At 41.6% G+C, this 21,057-nt stretch overlaps 1 protein-coding gene across 13 annotated transcripts in view; it reads right to left on the bottom strand.

Moving 5' to 3' along the window:
* The window catches only part of KDM6A (lysine demethylase 6A), a gene marked incomplete at both ends in the record, with an annotated part of 179,318 nt that extends 161,506 nt beyond the window's left edge, over nt 1-17,812 (bottom strand). For all 13 annotated transcript variants that reach the window (XM_084259185.1, XM_084259191.1, XM_084259193.1 and 10 more), the window contains 2 exons: nt 17,374-17,437; nt 17,652-17,812. In XM_084259185.1, the coding sequence (XP_084115311.1) occupies nt 17,374-17,437; nt 17,652-17,812 (225 nt within the window). The remainder of the gene's footprint in view (nt 1-17,373; nt 17,438-17,651) is intronic.
* Between the last annotated feature and the right edge of the window lie 3,245 nt (nt 17,813-21,057).

Raw genomic sequence — 21,057 nt, 5'->3', positions numbered from 1 at the left:
CAAAAATATCAATACTTATCACTTTGAATACAGTGATATAGAGAGGCTGAAAGTAACATGTATGGGAAATGGCATACGATGTAAATATTAATTTTTTTTACAAGAGTGGCTATTCAAAAATCAGACAGACTTCAGAGCAAAAAAAATTACTATTAAAACAAAGAGACATAACAAAGGAATAAATGGATCAACTCACCAGAAGACATAACAATCCTAAATGTGTACACATCAAATGAAAGTCTTCCAGTCCAAGAAACGAAAACTAACAGAAATGAAAGGAAAATAGACAAATCTACAATTATATTTTGAGACTTAGCAACACCACACTCTGAGGTATTGATAGCACTACTAGACAGAAAATCAACAAACTGGGCCTCCCTGGTGGAGGCCTAGGGGTTAAGGCCAGCGCTACCACTGCAATGGCACAGCACGATGGCTGAGTTCAATCACAGGCCAGGGAAGGGAGCTACTCACATGGTGCGGCAGACCTCTCCTGTCTCACCCACTGCTCCCCTTAGCAGTGTATTTCAGTAGATCAGCCTGTTCTGCTCCCCTTTCTGTCTCGGTAAATCCTCTCACCCCCCCTACCCCCGCACTCTGGCTCACACCCCAGTTCTTCTATGCAAAAATAAATAAGATCCTTAAAAATAAAAGAAAATCAACAAACTATAAGAACTGAACAAAACAATCAACCAAAGGATCTAACTGTCATGTACACAACACAACATTCAAAACAGCACAATACACATCCTTTTCATGCATCCATGAAACAGTCACCAAGACACACCATATCCTAGGTCATAAAACAAATAGCAACAAATTTAAGAGAATGAAATTACACAGAATAAATTCTGTAATCATAATGGAATCAAGCTAAAAATCAGTAACAGAATGAAAACTGGAAAATGTCCAAAATCTCCAAATATTTACAAACTTAACACTACTAGATAGTCGATGGATCAAAAAGGAAATCTCAGAGGAAGCTTAAAATGCATAGAACTACATGAAAATGAAAATACAACATAACATGCACATACTGCAAATACAAGAACATGTCAGAAAGTTAAAGTAGTGCTGAGAGGTAAATTTATAGCACTAATTTTACATCAAAAAAGGAAGGTCTCAAATCAATTAATCCTAAGGACATGAGTACACATTTCATCAAAAAGGCTATACAGATAGAAAATAAGCACATGAGGGATGTTTAATATCATTAGCTTCTAGGGAAATGCAAATTAAAACCACAATGAGCTATCACTACACACCTATCAGCATGTCCAGCAAGGTAAAGCAAGAACCGAAAAATATACATCATATTAGTAAGGATTACAGTTCCTTCAGATATTCAGGAGAAACATTTCCCATTTCATAGAATCATGACTATAAAAGGGTTAGATAATCATTAGCGATAACTTTACAGTAAGTTATTCTGTTGTCTGAATGATGTCTACAACACCCTGACCAAACAATGTAAATGATCAAACTTGAGTAACTTCAATGACATAGACCAGTTTCATTTTATCTATCCAATTATCTTTGGAAAACTGTTATAAAAAAATTCTCCTTAAGAGATTTACTCTGAAACTAACTTTAAAAAACGTCGAATCTTTTTAACTGATAGGATTATAATGAAAATACAGTAAACACCTCAGAGATACCAGCAGGTTCAGTTCCAGACCACACCAGCACAACAAAGCAAGTATATCACAACAAACTGAGTCACACGAATTTCTTGATTTCCTATTACTGAAAAAGGTTATATTTACTCTACTTTATCATCTATTAAGTGCAAAGCAGCATACTGTCAAAAAGAAAAAAAAAAAAAAAACAGGGGCCTCCCCTGGTGGCGCAGTGGTTGAGCGCTGGGCTGCGAAGCTGCCCGCAGCCTCTGCACTGCCAGTTCGATCCCCGGCCACCGGCGAGGGTCCCACATGGCACACAGACCTCTCCTGCCGCGCCCGCTGCTCCCCTCAGCAGTGTATTTCCTCGGTCTGCCTGTGCTGTTCCCCGCTCTGGTGAATTCTCTCACCTTCCTGTGCTTCTGACTGTACCCAGTGCTTGTATAAATAAATAAATGTTTAAAATATATATACATACCTTCATTAAAAAATACTTTATTGCTGGGCCTCCCTGGTGGCACAAGGGGTTAAGCACAGCACTATGAAGCAATCTGCAGCCTCTGCAGCACGAGTTCAATCCCCCCACCCCCATCCCTGGCCAGGAAGCAACCCACATGGCGCAGCAGACCTCTCCTGTCTCTCCCATGTCACCCGCTGCTCCCCTCTCAACAGTGTGTTTCGGTCGGTCTGCCTGTTCTGTTCCCCACTCTGTCTCTGGTGAATCCTCTCACCACCCCCCCACTCCCGCACCTCTGGCCTGTACCCTTCCTCTCATATGCATAAAAATAAACCCTTAAAAAAATACTTTATTACTGATAAACACTACCCATCATCTTAGCCTTCAGCTGCTGACTGATCAAGGTAGTGGCTACTGAAGCAGCTGTGGTAATTTCTTACAATAAGATAAGGAAGTTTGCTGCATCAAATGACTCCTTTTTCTCAAAATATTTTTCTGTAGCACGCCATACAGTATGACAGCATTTTACCCAGGGCAGAACTTCTTTCAAAACTGTAGTCAGGGCTTCCCTGATGGCGCAAGGGTTCAGTCTCAGCACTGTGAAGCTATCACCAGCCACTGCAGCACAAGTTCCATCCCCGGTGAGGGAGCTAACCCACATGGCACAGCAGACCTCTCCTGTCTAGCCCGCTGCTTCCTTCAGCAGTGTATTTTAGTCATTCTGCTTGTTCTGTTCCGCACTCTGTCTCTGGTGAATCCTCTTACCCCCACACACACCTCTGGCATGCACCCCTAGCTCTTGTATGCATAAAAAAATAAATCTTTAAATATATAGTCAATACTTCCAAACTGTGTCACTGCTTTAATCAACTAAGTTTATGTAATCTTCTAAATCCTTTCCTTTCATTTAAACAATGTTCACAGGATCCTCACCAGTAGATTCCATCTCAGGAAACCACTTTTCTTGTTCACCTATAAGAAACAACTCCTTGTTTGTCCAAGTTTTATCATGATATTGCAATTCAATCACATCTTCAGGCTCCACTTCTAGTTTTCTTGCTATTATTTCCACCATATTTGCAATGACTTCCAGGGAAGTCTCAAATCCCTCAAAGTCATGTATGAGGGTTGGTATCAATTTCTTCCAAACTCCTGTTAATCTCATTATTTCGACCTCCCATGGATCACAAATGTTCTTAATGGCATCAAAGAAATAGAACAAATACTGATAAAATTCATACAGAACCACAAAAAACCATGAATAGCCAAAGCCCCACTTCCAAACTTCAAGTTATACTACAAAGCCATAATAATAAAAACAGTTTGGTACTGGAACAAAAACAGACACACAGACCAATGGAACCGAATAGAGAGCCCAGAAATAAAGCCACACTTACATGAACAACTAACCTTTGACAAAGGAGCAAAGAATATGCAATGGAACATGGGAAGTTTGTTCAATAAATGGTGCTGGGAAAACTGGACCTCCACATGCAAAAGAATGAAACTAGACACTACCTCTCACCATGGACAAAAATCAACTCAAAATGGATAAAAGAATAGGACATAAGACCTGAACCAGAAAATATATAGAAGAAAATATAGGTAAAACACTACAAGACATACATCTCAGAAACATCTTTAAAGACTCATCACCCAAAGCAGTGATAGTGAAGGCAAAGATAAACACCTGGGATTACATCAAACTGAAAAGCTTCTGTACAGCCAAAGAGACATTAACCAAAATAGAGTGACACCCCACTGATTGGGAAAAAAATCTTTGCACTCCATTCAACTGATAAGGGATTGATCACAAAGATACACAAAGAACTAACAGGGCTCAACAAAAGCAAAATAAACAATCCAGTCAAGAAATGGGCAGAACTCAAAAGACATTTCTCCAAAGAGGAAATGCAAATGGCCAACAGGCATATGAAAAAAATGTTCAGCATCCCTTATCATCAGGGAAATACAAATCAAAACCACACTGAGATACCACCTTACACCAGTAAGAATGGCACATATCAAAAAAACAAGCAACAACGAATGTTGAGGAGGATGTGGTGAAAAAGGAACTCTCCTACATTGCTGGTGGGAGTGCAAACTGGTCAAGCCACTGTGGAAAGCTGTCTGGAGGTTCCTTAGTCTACTAAAAATGGAGCTACCATACAATCCAGCAATTCCACTCCTAGGGATCTACCCAAAGGACACAAAAACAGTGATTCAAAAGAACACCTGCACACCTATGTTTATTGCAGCACTATTTACAATAGGTAAAACCTGGAAACAACCCAAATGCCCAAAAATAAATGACTGGATCAGGAAGATGTGGCATATATACACAATGGAATATTATTCAGCAATCAAAAACTCATGCCATTCACAGCAATGTGGATGGAGCTAGAAGGAATTATGCTCGGCAAAATAAGCCAGAAGGAAAAAGAAAAAATATCGGATGGTTTCACCTATAGCAGGAATATAGGGGAACCAAATAAGACATCAGTGTAAAAAAATAACAACTGTACAAAACACAACAAAGCGAAAACAGACAATTATAAATCAGAGACATACTGCAGGGGAGGAGGAGGGAGAGGGATCAGTGAGAGGGAGGGAGGAGCACAGCAGACTGTGATGATGGTGCGCGGGTGTCTTAGGGAAGGAAATTCTATGGGGACTCAACCTGAGGGGGTGGGGGGAAGCAAATATTGTCTAAAAAAAATTTTTAAATGATGTTAAAATTAAAACAAAATAAAGAACGGTGACTCCAAATGGTTTTCTTTTTTTTTTTTTAAATAGAGGCATTTTTTTTATTTATTTATTTGTTTTTTGTTTGTTTTTGTTTATACATGCACTGGGTACAGTCAGAAGCGCAGGAGGGTGAGAGAATTCACCAGAGCCAGAGCTGGGAGCAGAGCAGGCAGAAGGACAGAAGCACACTGCTGAGGGGAGTAGCGGGCGGCAGGAGAGGTCTGCGCGCCATGTGGGACCCTCCTCCGGTGGAAGGGGAGCAGCCGGGGATCGAACCGGCGCCACAGAGGCCGCGGGCAGCTTCGCAACCCAGCGCTCAACCACTGCGCCACCAGGGAGGCCCCCAAATGGTTTTCAATTGCTTTGCCTAGATTCAAAGGAATCACTATCTGTAGCACGTAGAGCCTTAACAAAATGTATTTCTTGGGCCTCCCCGGTGGCGCAGCGGTTGAGCGCTGGGTTGCGAAGCTGCCCGCGGCCTCTGCAGCGCCGGTTCGATCCCTGGCTGCTCCTGGGCCACAGGAGGAGGGTCCCACATGGCGCACAGACCTCTCCTGCCGCCCGCTGCTCCCCTCAGCAGTGTCCTTCGGTCCTTCTGCCTGTTCTGCTCCCTAATCTGGCTCTGGTGAATTCTCTCACCCTCCTGCGCTTCTGACTGTACCCAGTGCATGTATAAACAAAAAAAAACAAACAAATAAAATAAATAAAAAAATAAAACATGCCTCTATTAAAAAAAATGTATTTCTTAAATGATAAGACTTGAAAGTCAACATCTACTCCATGATCCATGGGTTGCAGAACAGATATTGTATTAATTAGCCCGCATGAAAAGAAAATTCATCTTGTACATCTCCATCAGAGCTCTTGATGACCAGGTAGTCAATAAGCCATCATATTTTGAAAGGAACCTTTTTTTCTAAGCAGTAGGTCTCAACAGTAAGCTTAAACTATTTTGTAAACAATGTTTTGAAAACAGTCATGTTGTCATCCAGGCTTTGCTGTTCTATGTACAGAGCACAGACAGCATATTTAGCTTAAATCTTAAGAGCTATAAGATTTTAGGACCAGTAAGTATTGCCTTCAACTTAAAGTCACCAGATGCATTAGCCCCTAGTAAGAAAATCTATCCTTTCAAGCTTTAAAGCCAGGCATTGACTTCTTTGATAGTCCTAGATGGCATGGTGTACTCTGAAAATCTGTTGTTTGGAGTAGCCACCTTCATCAATGATATTGGCTAGATCTTCTAAATAACGTTGCAACTTCTCCTTCAACACTTGCTGCTTCACCTTGCACTTTTATGTTATGGAGATGGCTTCTTTTCTTATATCTCATGTATCAATCTCTGCTAGCTTCAAACATTTTTCCAGCAGCTTCCCCACTTCTCTTAGCCTTCATAGACTTGAATAAAGTTAGAGCCTTGCTCTGGATTAGGCTTTGGCTTACAGTAATGTTGTAGCTAGTTTCATCTTCTATCCAGACCACTAAAACTTTTTCCATATCAGCGATAATGCTGTTTCACTCTATCATTCATGTTTCGCTGGAGTAGCAATTCTCATTTCCTTCAAGAACTGCTTGGAACAAGAAGTCTACCTTTCAATCTATCTCAGCTTTCAACATGCCTTCCTCGCTAAGCTTAATTATGTCTATCTTTGGACATAAAATGAAAAGTGTACAACTCCTTTCACTTGAACACTTAAAACGTGACTGTAGGGTTACTAATTGGCTAATTTCGATACTGTCTTAGGGAACACCAGGAGGCCAGAGAAGGAGAGTGTGTTTGGGGGTGGGAGGGGTCTATTCAGAGGAGCAGTGAGAACATACATGTTTATGGATTAAGTTCAACATAAGCACCCCAAAACAAATTATAATAGTAACATCAAAGATCACTGATGACAGATCATCATAATAAGCATAATAATGAAAGAGTTTGAAATGTTGTGAAAATTACCAAAATGCAAGAGACACACAAAGTGAGCACATGCTGCTGGAAAATTGGCACTCATAAGACTTACTTGATGCAGGGGTGCTACAAACCTTCAATTTGTTTGTGTGTGTTTTTTTTTTTTTTAAAGGCAGTAATTTGTGAAGTACAATAAAGCAATGTACAATAAAACAAGGTGTGCCTACATAATTATACACACAGCAAAACCCAGCAATAAAAGTGTATATTCTATAGACCAGAAAGTGCCCCAACTATTGCCAAATGACTCTTGCTACTCTTATAGAACTAAGGGACCTTACTCATCTTTGCAACACCCAAATGCATAATACCAACATATTCTATGTGGCATTTCTTATTAACTCACATGAGAATTCATCTAGCTCTGTCATCATGAGTTCCTAGTAAACAGGTATATACAATAATTACACCCATCTTCCTGAATAAAAAACATTAGATCTGACCTAAGAAATAACGATCCCAACTATAAGAAAGAGGCAGTTTGGAGATGTCAAAACACTAACCATTAATAAATAAGACCTTTTAAACCAATCTCTTTTGGGTTCTTGGACCCAATTCCAACATGGGGAGGAGAAGGGTGTTTCCTCCACACCACCACCAAGCAATTCCTGACACCAGCTGGGTGTCCTACAATTTAACTCAACTCTGACACTATCTACCCAGTGATAGCAGAGACCCCACAAATGATGGGGTCAGACTTGTAGGACTGTCCCCTCCCCAACGTCAGGTGGCAGTTGAAAGCCCAGGTACTTCTGACCAACTCACTGCAGACTGGAGTGAGTCTCACGGGCTTCTCCTTGGACTTTAGATGCCAGGTGTAAGTCCGGGTTATTACCTGTACTTCTGATTCACCCTCTATAAATCAGAGGTTACCAACAACTCACTCCTTGGGTTTTATTAATTTGCTAGAGTGGCTCATTAGAAGCAACATTTTACTTACTAGAATCACTGTTAACTGTAAAAGGTTATACCTCAAGCACAGCCAGTAAGTGAAGGAGTGGGGAAAGGGCACGGTTTCCATATCCTCTCAGAGCACCTCTCCTCACATCTTCACTTCACGTGTTCACCAACCTGGAAGTTCTCTGAACCCCGTCCATTTGGATGTTTATGGATACTTCATTACATAGACATGACTGATTAAATAATTGGTCAGGGTCTCCCTGGTGGCGCAAGGGGTTAAGCATCAGCACTATGAAGCTGTCCGCAGCCACTGCAGCACTAGTTCCATTCCAGGCCAGGGAGCTACCCTTAGGGCGCAGCAGACCTCTCCTGTCTCGCCCGCTGCTCCCCTCAGCAGTGTATTTCAGTCACTTTGCCTGTTCTGCTCCCCACTCTGTCTCTGGTGAGTCCTCTCACCCTCCACATCTCTGGCCTGTACCCCAGTTCTTGTATGCCTAAATAATCTTTTAAAAAATAGTAACTTAAAAATCACCCAAACCAGTCCCCTCACCAACATTCCACACAAAATTTGAAAAACAAAGACCTCACAAGCCTAAGAGAATTCAATATAAGACTACTATTTACATATGGAAAAGAGCTACAAATAAGGAAGCATTTAACAAGTTGTATACATTATGATCGCACTTGTGTGGAGGGAAAAAAAGAGACACAACAAAATATGTTTGTGTCTGTACTAAACTATGAAGTTAACCAATAAACCTTTATATCAGTGGCTGCCTCTAAGAATAGGAACTAAATTACTGGGAGATGATGTGGGAGGAAGACTCTCCTCAATGTAATATCCTTTATGTAACTTTTCAATTTTGTACTATACCCAAGTATATCTATTCAAAAAAAATTTAAAGTATTTCAAAAGCCAAAGATAGGATCATGGCTGCAATCAGGATGGTGGCAGTGAGGATGGAGAGAAACACATTTAAGACCTAAGATGTAAAAATGATAATGGTAAGGACTCCAACATTTTTGGAAAGGATGGTGGTTAAGTGCCATTTACTAAGGAACATCAAAGACAATGATACATTCAGTTTGCACATGTTCAGTTTAAGATGTCTTCAAGATACCCAAGTAACCGTGTATACCTGGAATTGGGAGCAGTGAGTAAAGAAGAGCTAAATCAGTCTCCTTGCAAAGGAAACTGAGATATGGTCAGAGACACAGAAAGCCAAAGTAGTGAGGTTTAATGAAAGCCAAAACGCCTTTTCAAGAGATCTCAACTCTAACTCGCCCTCCCCCCCTCCCGTCTTTTCCTAAATTACAGCCTTAGTTTAAACCTAATGTCTTTTCTGAGAGAATAGAAAGGCTTATCTTTTACCAAGCACCTTCCAAGCAAGGTCAGATGTCAAGCACTTTTTTCCCTAACACAAAATGCAATAACCTTCAAAAAAATCTAGTACCACTTCTATTTTACAGAGAAAATTGTGTCTGAAAGATGAAATTGTTTGCCCCCAAGGATCACACATCTAGTAAGTAACAGAAGCAGACTTCTTTAAAATCTATGCATTGTTATCTATCAGTACTTCACAACTAGGCTTTCATCTCCACTTGCATCTTTCTCACAGCAGCCAGTAATTATTTCCATAAAACCTACTTCTACTTCTGGTCAAGTAACTTCCCCTTATTTGAGCTGAGTTCAATGACTTCTTAAATCATCTTATGGCCTACAGAGATGGGGCCTTCACATGCTCAGTTATCTCTCAATTCCAGTGAGACTTGATTATTCACTATTCCTTAAACACCAATTAGCTTGATACCTCCAACTCTTCCCTTTTTCCTCCTACTAAACTTCCACTAATGTTTGATGACAAAGACCAAATGTTTCGCCTTTGTGCAATTTCCCTTATCCACTTCTCCAGTCCAACTTAACTGCTCCAAAATGTCAGTAATTGTGTAGATATTTTAAACGATCCATAATTAAAAGTTTTATTTTTTTTAAAGATTTATTTCTGTGTATAACTGGGGTACAGGCCAGAGGTGCGGGGGGGGGGGGGCAGGGGGGCAGGGGAGGAGGGTGAGAGGATTCACCAGAGACAGATTGGGGAATAGAACAGGCGGACTGACTGAAATACACTGCTGAGGGGAGCAGCAGGTGAGACAGGACAGGTCTGCTGTGCCATGTGGGTAGGTCCCTTGCTGGCCGAATGACTGCTGCAGAGGCTGCGGATAGCTTCACAGTGCTGTGCTTAACCCCTTGCGCCACCAGGGAGGCCCAATTCAAAGTTTTAACTGTTTTTAATTGCTCCATCATTTGAGAGCTCATGGCACTTATACCTTGACTATTGTACCTCCTACATCATATAATCAGTCGGTGTGAACATCTCTCTCCACAGACTGCAGAGGCAGAGGCCAGGTCTTATTGGTTGCCCCAGGACTTAGCAGAGTCCCTCTCTCACTGCAATTCAGCAAATGTTTCATAAATCAATCAAGCAAAGGAAAAGCTTGTCTAGTTCTCATTCTGACACATAAAAAATTCAGAACCTGAAACACTGAAGAATTTACCTTAAAAACAAATTTCCCTTAAATCTATAAAGTATCTAAATAGATTCAAGCAACTAAGATTCATGAAGTTCTTAGGGAAAATTATCTTTTTTGTCTCAGATTGTGTAATGTTCTATTAGAAAATGCTACTGCAATTTTAAAATACAAACAAACCCATATATATTCAGGTAAATATCTGTTTTCTATTATTTCCCTAGCAACTAATTCTTCCATGTGACCAAAAAAATAAGATCTACAGATATTTCAGAACAAGTTATCTGGATTAAATGATGTGATTAATATCTGAAATTTCCTTCAAAATAATTGGGAGTAAGCGGCAAAAATATAGATGAGTTGAAAATTATTGAACCTAAGTAATAATAGATGATAGTGTGTAGGTTGGTTGACTTCCTTCTAAAATACTTATGCTTTTGAAAATATAGGGAAATTTCCTTAACATATTGTTTTTTATTTTTTTATTAAAGATTTATTTATTTATGCATACAAGAGCTGGGGTACAGGCCAGAAGTGTAGTGGGGTGAGAGGATTCACCAGAGACATAGTGGGGAACAGAACAGGCAGACCGACCAAAACACACTGCTGAGGGGAGCAGCGGGCGAGACAGGAGAGGTCAGCTGTGCCATGTGGGTTGCTCCCTGGCCGGCCAGCCAGCGCTGGGGATTGAACTCATGCTGCAGAGGCTGCGGACAGCTTCATAGGTTGCGTCTTAACCCCTTGCGCCACCAGGGAGGCCCTATATTGCTTTTTAAAAAGAGAAGCGTCTTCTAATGAACATAATAGAGCTACAGTCTGAAAACAACCAAAAGGGTTTCTTTCCATTGTTCTAAATTAAGATGAATTAGATGACCTTATGTAACACTCTTAACTATCGCAAAGTCCAATCTTCTTCCTGAGAATAAACTTAGCAGCAACATCTTTTATTTATTCTAACACACAAAATACTACCATAGACAAAATTATAAGAAGAATACAAGTATGCATACACAACAGAATGACACCAACAATTTTAGCAGGGAGAAAAGGAGACAAAAGAATGAAAGAGTGAAAAAAAATCTTGGAAGTGCAGATAGCCCACACATTGGCTTAAAAACCTTAAGTTGTCGAAAATAAGGGCTTACTCTCACCTTTTCAAGTTATAGTTGTTAATTAGGTCCCAAATGTCACCTTGAGTCAAATCAGACCCAAAAATAAAGTCAGCAATGAAACAGCTGTCCAAGACCAAAATGAAGAGTGAGTAGTACAGTGACTATGACAAAGCTACCTAAAATGTAAAAAACAGGACCTAACAAAAGGTAAGATCTATACTTCTTTCACCCCACTCACACTGAAAGAATAAGTTTAGAAGTATTCCAACTTCACAACAAGGACTTTAAGGTTTCTCTACATACCAGTGTACTTGCTGTATTATTTTTAAAGTAATAGCATGTCTAATGTTTAAGAAAAACAACAACAACAATATAGAAATCCATAAAATGTAAAGTTTAAAATTTCCTCCTCACCCTAGGGGTGCTTTATACTCCAAGAGGACCATTATTGGACTACATACTTATACGATGGATCTAAAGTGCTTTAGTTAATATTAACCTAATAACTACCAGTTAACTTTTGAAATTCCCAAATCAGGAATACACAGTCCAGGAATAGTTAAATCTAAATGACAGCAAGAGGAAATGAGTCAGGAAGGAAATACTTCTCCTGCCTTTACTTAAGTGTTTTGGGTAGCATAAGCAGTGTGAGAAAGCTTCATCAGTGAAAAGAATGATATTCAGTAACTAATGTGATTTTGCTGGAAAGATTGCAAAGGTACATACAGTGTACATACAGTGTCTAAGACACAGTACATACAGTGTCTAAGAATCAACAAACTCAGGATCCTAATACTGTCCAGGTGTCCTATTTTCTGCCCTGTGCTTCACCACTGACCAGGTGATTCTGGGGCTAATGCCTACTGCTGCCACCATCATATTGCTAAAAGTGCCTCCAATGCACCTTTCCAGCAAAGTCCTTGTTAGACTATCTACAAGGAAAAAAGAGCTGGGACTTCACTGAACTTCAGTAACAGGTTCTTGTGACCACTTCTGTGCATGCTTGCTGACCAATGTTTTTAATGGCTGGCCAAAAACAGAAAAAAGCCACTCAACTTGTTACTTATTAAATTGATTTTTATCATAAACTTTCAGGATACTTCATTCACACTTTTCGCTGACACTGATGTTCCTGTATTACCATTATACTTAGCTCACCCCTCTTACGAAATTGTAAGTTCCACACAGGCAAAAGATACCTGTGTTACCTTCATAGTCCCTACATAAGACTTGCACTTAGTGTACACTCAAATATATGATGCCCTAATTTACTAAAAACAAATTACAAATCAATATGGAAAACTAATACAACTGTATATGAAGCTTCTGTAAGAGTACATAAGACTGTCAATTATGCATCCATTAAACTCTGATTAAATAGTCTACAAATAAATACATGTGGATGCTAAATAACCTAATAACCATTTTGATTCTTAAGACAATCTGGTGGTGTTTACCTAACATACATTAGCTCTCTGGAAACCATATTTCAAAAATTTAATAATGTACAGTGTCACCAGTCATTAAAATCAATTCCAAAGAGCTCAAAGCATCACAATCAGTTTCAAAGTAAAAATAAATAAGATCCTTCCAAATCTGCAAAATAATATTGGTACATATAAATAAAAACTAAATGTTAGATAACCTATGTTAGAAAACTTTTTTACCCTACAAGTCAAGCACTGAACCTTCACTTTGGCCTGTCACTCCACTTTACCAAGTCACAAAAACTCCATCTCAGGCAGTTATGTTAACCTGAAAGATCTAAAGGTGCCAGTTAATGTTCCCTAGTCATTTCAATTTATAATTGATTCCACAGAAAGAGCTACGCAATGAAAAAGAAAGCCAGAACTTAAAAAGTGCCTGTTTATATATCCCTGCCGTTCTCATTTGTGCCCAGATATACTGACATATCCTGTAATCACCTTCTATAGCTTTTATTTTTACCACAGATGTATCAAAATCTTAGGAAATATATAGTAACTGCAGGAGACTTTGTCCAGGTAAACAATAATTACTACAATTATTTAGAAAACAACTTTTAAAACACGTCAATTAAAGACCTCATTTTCAAACACAAAGTATGACATTATTCTGTGGTTACTTTTGCAACCCAAACACTAACCCTATTTAGCACTGGAAATGAATATACCCCTTTAAGTGCCAGTGGGCAAAAACCACAGTTTTAAATATCATTAACATCCAAATATTATCCTATTAAGAAGCCACCTAATAATTTTCCAGTCATCTACATGCTAGTAAACCAAATTTAGGAAAATGTAAGCTTTAATGTATGTTAAACTACTTCCTTTACCCCAAAAAAAGTTAAATCCCAGCTCTTTTCATACTAATAGGGACAAAAGCAAACATATTTTTAAATAGTAAAAAATCCATAACTTCTGCGTATTCTACATAACTTTGAATTCATTAACAAAATTACCAAAGAAAATAAAGTTCCAATAAAATAATTAGGGCAAACTTAAAAATCATGTAGCTACTTCAAAATAAACAACTGTATTTTAGCACTAGCTTTCTGACACAGGTAAGATTCTCCAGCCCTTTAGCACTATGTTATTCTAGTACAAATATACTTCATAGTATATTTACACTCTTATATTTATGCTGTATATTACACTTTAACTCAAATCCTTATCCAACTGAAATCAAGATTAACCCAAAAAGTTTTCAAAAATGTATTAAAAACATCACCAGTTAATACCTGTTAAAATATTTCACTTGGGCCTCCCTGGTGGCGCAAGGAATTAAGAAGCAACCTATGAAGCTATGCGCAGCCACTGCAGCATGAGTTCAATCCCTGGCCGGGAGCTACCCATATGACATATCAGACCTCTCCTGACACACCCGCTGCTCCACTCAGCAGTGTATTTCAGTCAATCTGCCTGTTCTATTCCCCACTGTCTCTGGTGAATCCTTTCACCCCCCCCCCCACACCTATTGCCTGCACCCCAGTTCTTGTATACATAAATATATCTTTAAAAAAATATATTTCACTTAATTATTTTTCAAAGTAACTCCACTATAATCTCATAAGAATCCTGACCATTATACTGACAAAGATTAATGGTCAGCATTAGTTTAAAAGCAAAGTGCTCAAGATCATGCTATATTTCAAGAACTCTATGCAACCACTTGCTGTTTACAATCACTCAGAAAGATTTTAAAGATACTACTACAAAGATATCCTATATTACTAATTTATTTTTTTATCCAAAGCTCCAAGCATTGTATATCAAATCACAATTGTACAAACATTGTTTTAATGACTAGAACACAGAGAAATTATAAAAACATTCACAGAAGGCGGGAAATCGGCAGTTTGGATAAAGTATCCTCACACCTGGAAAAGGAACATACAAATTTAGAGGCAAATAAGAGACACTTATTAAATGTTTTAAACTTTCCAAAGCCTTTAAGAGTTACTTTTTAATAAAAATCTATAAATCCTAATTAAAAACTTGAATGACTTAATGATATATATGGGAATAGTTTTAGTAATAGCTAAATTCCTGTCAAGTAGTAGTAACTAAATTCCTGTCAAAAAGAAAAACATTATACAAAGTGCAAACTAAATTTGTCTTTGGAGGGGTGTGGTATGACAAAAATTGCAGGCAAAAAGAGAATCCCTACCCCAGCAAAGAAAGCTAACTCTAGTTTTTAAGACTTTTCTAAAATAATACTAAAATTAACATAGTTCAATATTCCCTCCAAAAAACAGTTTCCCAGGACTGTTCAAAAGATGGATGATACTAAATAATTCAGAACTTCCTGCATCAGGACAAACTCCAGCTCATTCATTCTATTCAGAACCCAATTCAAACACAGGGTACAAGTTTACAATACACATTTCACTGGTATGTTCAGGCTCACAAGGATGCAATCAAGAAAATCAAGAAAACTGCGTGAGGTTTTGAGCACAGACTCTAGAACGTTTATTTTAATGTTATGGCTAATGAGTAGACCTGAATCCTATAGATAGGACCTCATAAGCAATGAGTGTGAAGTAATGAAGATTTTTTTTCTTCACCTCAACAAAATACTTAGTTGTTTATCAAATTACCCAGCATTTTATGAAGCTCTAATTCTTCCCCAAAACATGATGAAACTTCAGAGGTTTTCCACTGTTCACAAAAAAATATTTGAAGATGTTCAATTACTTACAATCTAAACACGATAGTGCATAGTATCTGCACGGTTCTATGTTATAATTTGAAATCCAATGTTAAGCACCATCTACTGTGAATCCAAGTAAATATAAGCATTCTGAGACATGAAATCACCAACTAGCATTGTAAACACATCAGATTCCATTTTCCAAATGAACTATCTCTGCAAACAATTTTACCAACTCCCTATTAACCCAGCAATAAATAATAACTCCAAAATTAAATAATCCTCCTTAAACTTAAAGCTTTTGTTTAATCTTTTGGAAAGACAACTTTAACAGCCATCAAGTATTTTGGAATAAAATATTTTAAATATTTACATTGAAAAAAAATTCAGGGCTTAAATCATTTCAAAGCTGGTCACTATTCATTTTTCCAGTGATAATTTCAATGAAGCAAATTAATACCTACATATTCAAAGTTTAATTCAAGTTTTCTGTATCGGTTAAAAAGGCTGGGTTTACAGGAAAAGACTATTTCTGGTTAGCTTTCTGGTCCTTATTTGTGATAGAAACCCTTTATAATTAGTTACTTTGAAATAAAAACAGAAGTGTGATTGCAAATAAAGGGAATTCATGACTCTTAAGGCAAACTACAGACAAAAATTCAGGTCAACTAATTTTTTTTTTTAACTTAAACTACTAGGCTTTCCTCATTTCCAACTTCCTTCTCAAGCGCAACAATAAAGCCAGGTGTCAAAAGCAAAGCTACTGATTTTAGCTAGAAAAAATGTCTCAGGGATGCAACACCTATGGCACACACACCAACTTACATGGTCCCAATTAAGAAGAAAGCATGCAAATAGCATTTCAATCAAATTTCGGTCAGGGGCTACAAACTGATGCAGACAGATCGAGACTCCACAGCCTTTGTTCAATAGCTAACCGATGGGTAAACTAAAAGTGCTACAGGTTGATAAGCATTCACCAGGCTTGTGAATGCTGCTTCCAAGCTTGGGAAAGGTACAAGAATTCTATATGCAAATAATCTTGGATGGTTTTTATTAAACGCTATGGAGCTCCACACTCCGAAGGAGAGGCCTATTCAGCGCTACTATTTATTTCCATGTTTACCTCTCCTCCCTCCCCCAAACCCCCCCCTTCACTTTCTCCTCCCACCCTGTCCCGCCATCTTGGGCCGATAGGAGCAGCCATTACTTAACTAAATGACAGTGCCAACAACTTTCCACACAAATAAACAGAGACTACACCCCGAATCCCCCGTGGCCTCCCCTGTCAGACACACAGGAAACAAGGTTCCAAGAAGAAAACACTTTCACATATAAACTCCTGCATTTCTATGGCAGAAAGACCCGAAAAGTAAAGTCACCTAACTTCAGGTAAAACACAAACCAATTGAGATGCATGTCAACAGTCCAATGCAAACTCTTCACCACCGTAAACTACAAGCAACTTCCCCCTTCTGGGAGCAAAGACACAAGAAAGCCCCAAACGTTTGGGTAACAGTAGATATCACGAACAGCCTGCACTGCCATGAGAGGCAAGTAAGTCGGAAATGTGGGGCTAGCTGCACCTATCTACGACCCCTTGACCCTAAACTGGCACCTCGGACATCATCGGTCTACCCCTGAAATGCCGTGAAATAACAGGCAATTTGGTGGACCCAGTTGAGCTCGGCCCCGAAGCGCTGCCGTCTCTCTTCCTCCCGCCACGAGAGGTGATTTCGCAAAGGAGTGAGCGAGGTACCCGGGGGTGGGGGCGAGCAGAAGCAGGAAATAGTTTTCCGGAAGCCCCTCGGCCATCGTCCGCGGCCACAATGAGCGCCGGCCTGGCCAAGGGGCCGGGGGCGAGCGCGGCGCCGGCCGGAGAGACCGAGTCCGCGCTCCGGCCCGCGGCTGCCTTACCTTGCTCAGTAGGGCCCTCAGCCTGACGCCATCTTCATGAAACCTCACGAACCCGAAGAGGCGGCTGTGGGGAGAGACACACGCGGCTCGTTAAGGCTCCGGGAACGGCACCGACCCATCCCTGCCCGAGCCCCAGGCCCCGGAGGCAGCTACTGCACGGAGAGCGCCAAGCTGTGGTGTCCGCCCCGCCGCCGCCAGAGGCGAGCCGCGCTCGGGCCTCCCCGGAGAGTGGCGCCAGCCCGTCCGGAGCCAACCGGGCGGGTGACGGCGGCCCCTACCTGTCCAGTCCGCCGAGCGCCTCCCTCTCTTCGGCTGTCAGGCTCGGGGACGCCTCCTCGCTCTCGCCGCTCGCTTTTCCCGCCGCCATTTTCTTTTCCTCATCACCGAAAACGGCGGCGGCAGCGGCGGCGGTAGCGAGCGACACTCCGCAGGATTTCATGGAAACGCAGCGAATTCACAACTCCAACGCCGACACCCCCCCCAGCTGGGACCCGCAACGACGCCCCCAATCTCGGCGCAGGACCGGCACACCAACTTTATCGCCGCCTCCTCCTCCGCCGCGGGCAGCAGCGACGAAAAATCCCAACGCGGCGGCGGCGAAGGCGGCGGCGGCAGGGGCTGCGGAGCCCCGGGGTCGGCAGCGGCGGCGGCTCGGCTGTAGGGTCACATCGCGGGGGTGGGCGGGGGGCAGCCACGGGCGGGGACGGCGGGAGCGGCCGGAACGCGCGGGGCTGTGGGGCACGGGGGGGGAATTCGTTGGAGACACAAACTTCCCCGGCACCAGCACAAAGTTGTTGTAATTGTGTCACACAGCGAACCCCACGCCGCCGCCGTGACCCCCCCTCCCCGCCCGGCCGGCACAACCAATCGGCGCCGCCCGCTCGTCTCACGTGACCTTTGTTGACTCACGTCAGCCGTGGCTCCACTCAACTTGCTAGCTGCCTGAGCCCCGCCCACAGAGGCCGCCACGGACGGGGAGCGGGACGCACGCCAATTCTGGCCGCTGGTTGGCTGCTGGGCCCGTCTGTCGGGGGGAGGGGTTGTCACCAAGAGGGAGTAGCCAGTTAGGTTGTGGTAGTTAAATACTCTGGGGCAGAGAATGGAGGGTCCGGGCCTTGTCACCTCGGGAGCCGCGGCGAGCTCAGGAGGGGGAGGGGAGCGGTAGGGAAGGGCGAGGTCCGCACCGCCCGCGGCGGGCGCTAGCTGCTAACGGGGACGCCATGGAGTGCCTTTGCCAGCCCGGAACGGGCCCAGGTCGCGCTTCCGGCTGTTCTGCGCGCCGGGGGTCCCGGGCCCCGACAGGGCCTGGTAAGGGTCGCGTCGCCAGGAGGCGCTTCACGGCCTCTGACCTCCGCCCTCCGAAGAAGGCGCACACTTTTGGCACCGGTGGAAATAATGGCCTCCGCGAGGAGCGGCCGCCGGCCCCATGCCCTGCGGCTCGGGCGCCGCCCTAGGTAGGCCTCGGCCTGCTTTCCGGCCCGGATCCCCTCACTCGCGCGGAAAGGGAAGGGGGAATGGCCTCTCGACCCCCCGGCCGGAGGAAACGAAGAGTCGCCTGCGGGGTCTGGCTCGTTGACCACGGCTCCCCTGCCACCGAAGGTCTGTTGGCAGCACTTTGGGGCCAAATTTTTGTACTACCTGCCATTTATCAGTATTTCGTTATAGTATTGTAAGAAAAAACAGTGACGAAAAACTGTTAGGCGGAATCTCCGGAATGTTGGTTTCTATTGCTGTGATCGCAGTGGGGCCTTGGAAGAGTTGGGGCTGCTTGTGAACAGGCCTGAGAGAAGACATAATTGAGATCCTCATCACTGCTTGAAGCCCAGTAAAGCCTTTCTACCTTCCATAATGTACAGGCCTTAGACAACAATAACACTTACTTGTTCCGACCGTGTGTCAGATGCAATAAAAATCACTACTATGGCTTTCAAGCCATGGTAAAATTGGGAGAAAAAGAAAACATACCTTCGGTTCATTGCTCTTTTCAGAAAACATAATAAAATGTGTGTCCAGAACAGATCTGTTACAAAGCGCATCTCCAGTCTGTAGAGATAGGAATTCCTAATAGTAATCAATGACAAAAGATGACACGTTCCCTTTTATTAACCATAGGTTCTTGTATATTTTCCATAATGTAACCTATAGACATGATATATTGTAACTTGAAGTTAAAATATAAGAATAACAATTCGGTGCTGACTCAGTAAATCCTACCAGTATTCAGTGGAGAACCTATGGGAAGAAGCTATTGAACTCCCAACTGATTTTGCACACAGACACAGTTTTAAATTGTACCCCTGAGACTAATAACTAGACTAACAAACTAGTTTTATATATAGATTATATTTCATGTTTAATTACTTTCTCTGAAACACTTCTTCCATTCTTTATGGTATTCCATTTTACTTGAGCGAATGAGTATAGAGAACTGAATATTCTGTATAACTAAATTAACACATGCATTGTTGACTTTGTCACAGTGACCTTCAAAGCCTGGGAGATTCTGACACCACTATCTATCACACACATACACACACTTAGACTTGCACAAGCAGATACATAACTTCTGCCAGTATTTGGCCATCTTCCTGGAGTTGGCAGTTCTTGACTTGGACCCTTTCCAAGAAATACAAGGCTACCCACCCCCAACCCTTCAAAACCTTTCCCACCACATAATCATTACTAGGTAATAGCATAATTTGAGTGGATGCACTAGGTAGGACTGGAGTTAGGCTAAGCTGATTTCAAATCCTTACCTTGAAATGGCTGTGTGACCTTGGGAAAGTTACTTATCCTCTAAGCCAGAACTCAGTATCCAGCCCAACTACAGATACCCATCCTCCATCAGTTTTTATAGGTCTTTACATCACTATGAAATTTTTGGAACTCCCATAGTTTAAAATCTGTCAAATGTAAGAAAAGAGAAAGAAATGAAGGCATTGGATTAATTATTTCATAATAATTATTTCTATGAAAAGTGAATCTGAAAACCCATATGGCAGGCAGAGCTGTGTAGCCAAGAAGCATGTACTGTGGAATCATACAAATCTAGGTTCAAATCCTAACTACCACTTGAGAGCTGGGTGACCTTCAACAAGCTAGTCTAATTTGAGCTTCAGTTCCCTCATCTGAAAAAGACAAAACATAGCCATTATTTTGAAGATAAAATGCCATAGTTAGGTAAAGTGCCAGATGCATAATATATGTTCAAAGAGTGCAATAAAGTAAGAAGGCTGGGTTTCCAAAATCCTTTTGAGCTTTCATATTCTGAGTTCTAAATTTATTAATCACAACTCTACTAATCACCTCCTTCACCACCTCCATAAAACCCCAACATTGCTTCATCTCTCCTTTTAAAAAGAAACCTTGTGGGGCCTCCCTGGTGGCGCAAGGGGTTAAGCACCACACTATGAAGCAATCCGCAGCCTCTGCAGCACAAGTTCGATCCCTGGCCGGCCAGGAAGCAACCCACATGGCACAGCAGACCTCTCCTGACTTGCCCCCTGCTCCCCGCAGCAGTGTACTTAAGTCAGTCTGCCTGTTCTGTACCCCACTCTGTCTCTAGTGATTCCTCTCACCCCCCCGCATCTCTGGCCTGTACCCCAGCTCTTGTATGCATAAATAAATAAATCTTAACAAATTAATTAATTAAATGAAACCTTGTATCACTACTGATTCTTATTT

The sequence above is a fragment of the Talpa europaea genome (genome assembly GCF_964194135.1).
Source record: "Talpa europaea genome assembly, chromosome: X".
Classification (NCBI taxonomy): Eukaryota; Metazoa; Chordata; class Mammalia; order Eulipotyphla; family Talpidae; genus Talpa; species Talpa europaea.
This window is presented reverse-complemented; position numbering and strand designations above follow the sequence as displayed.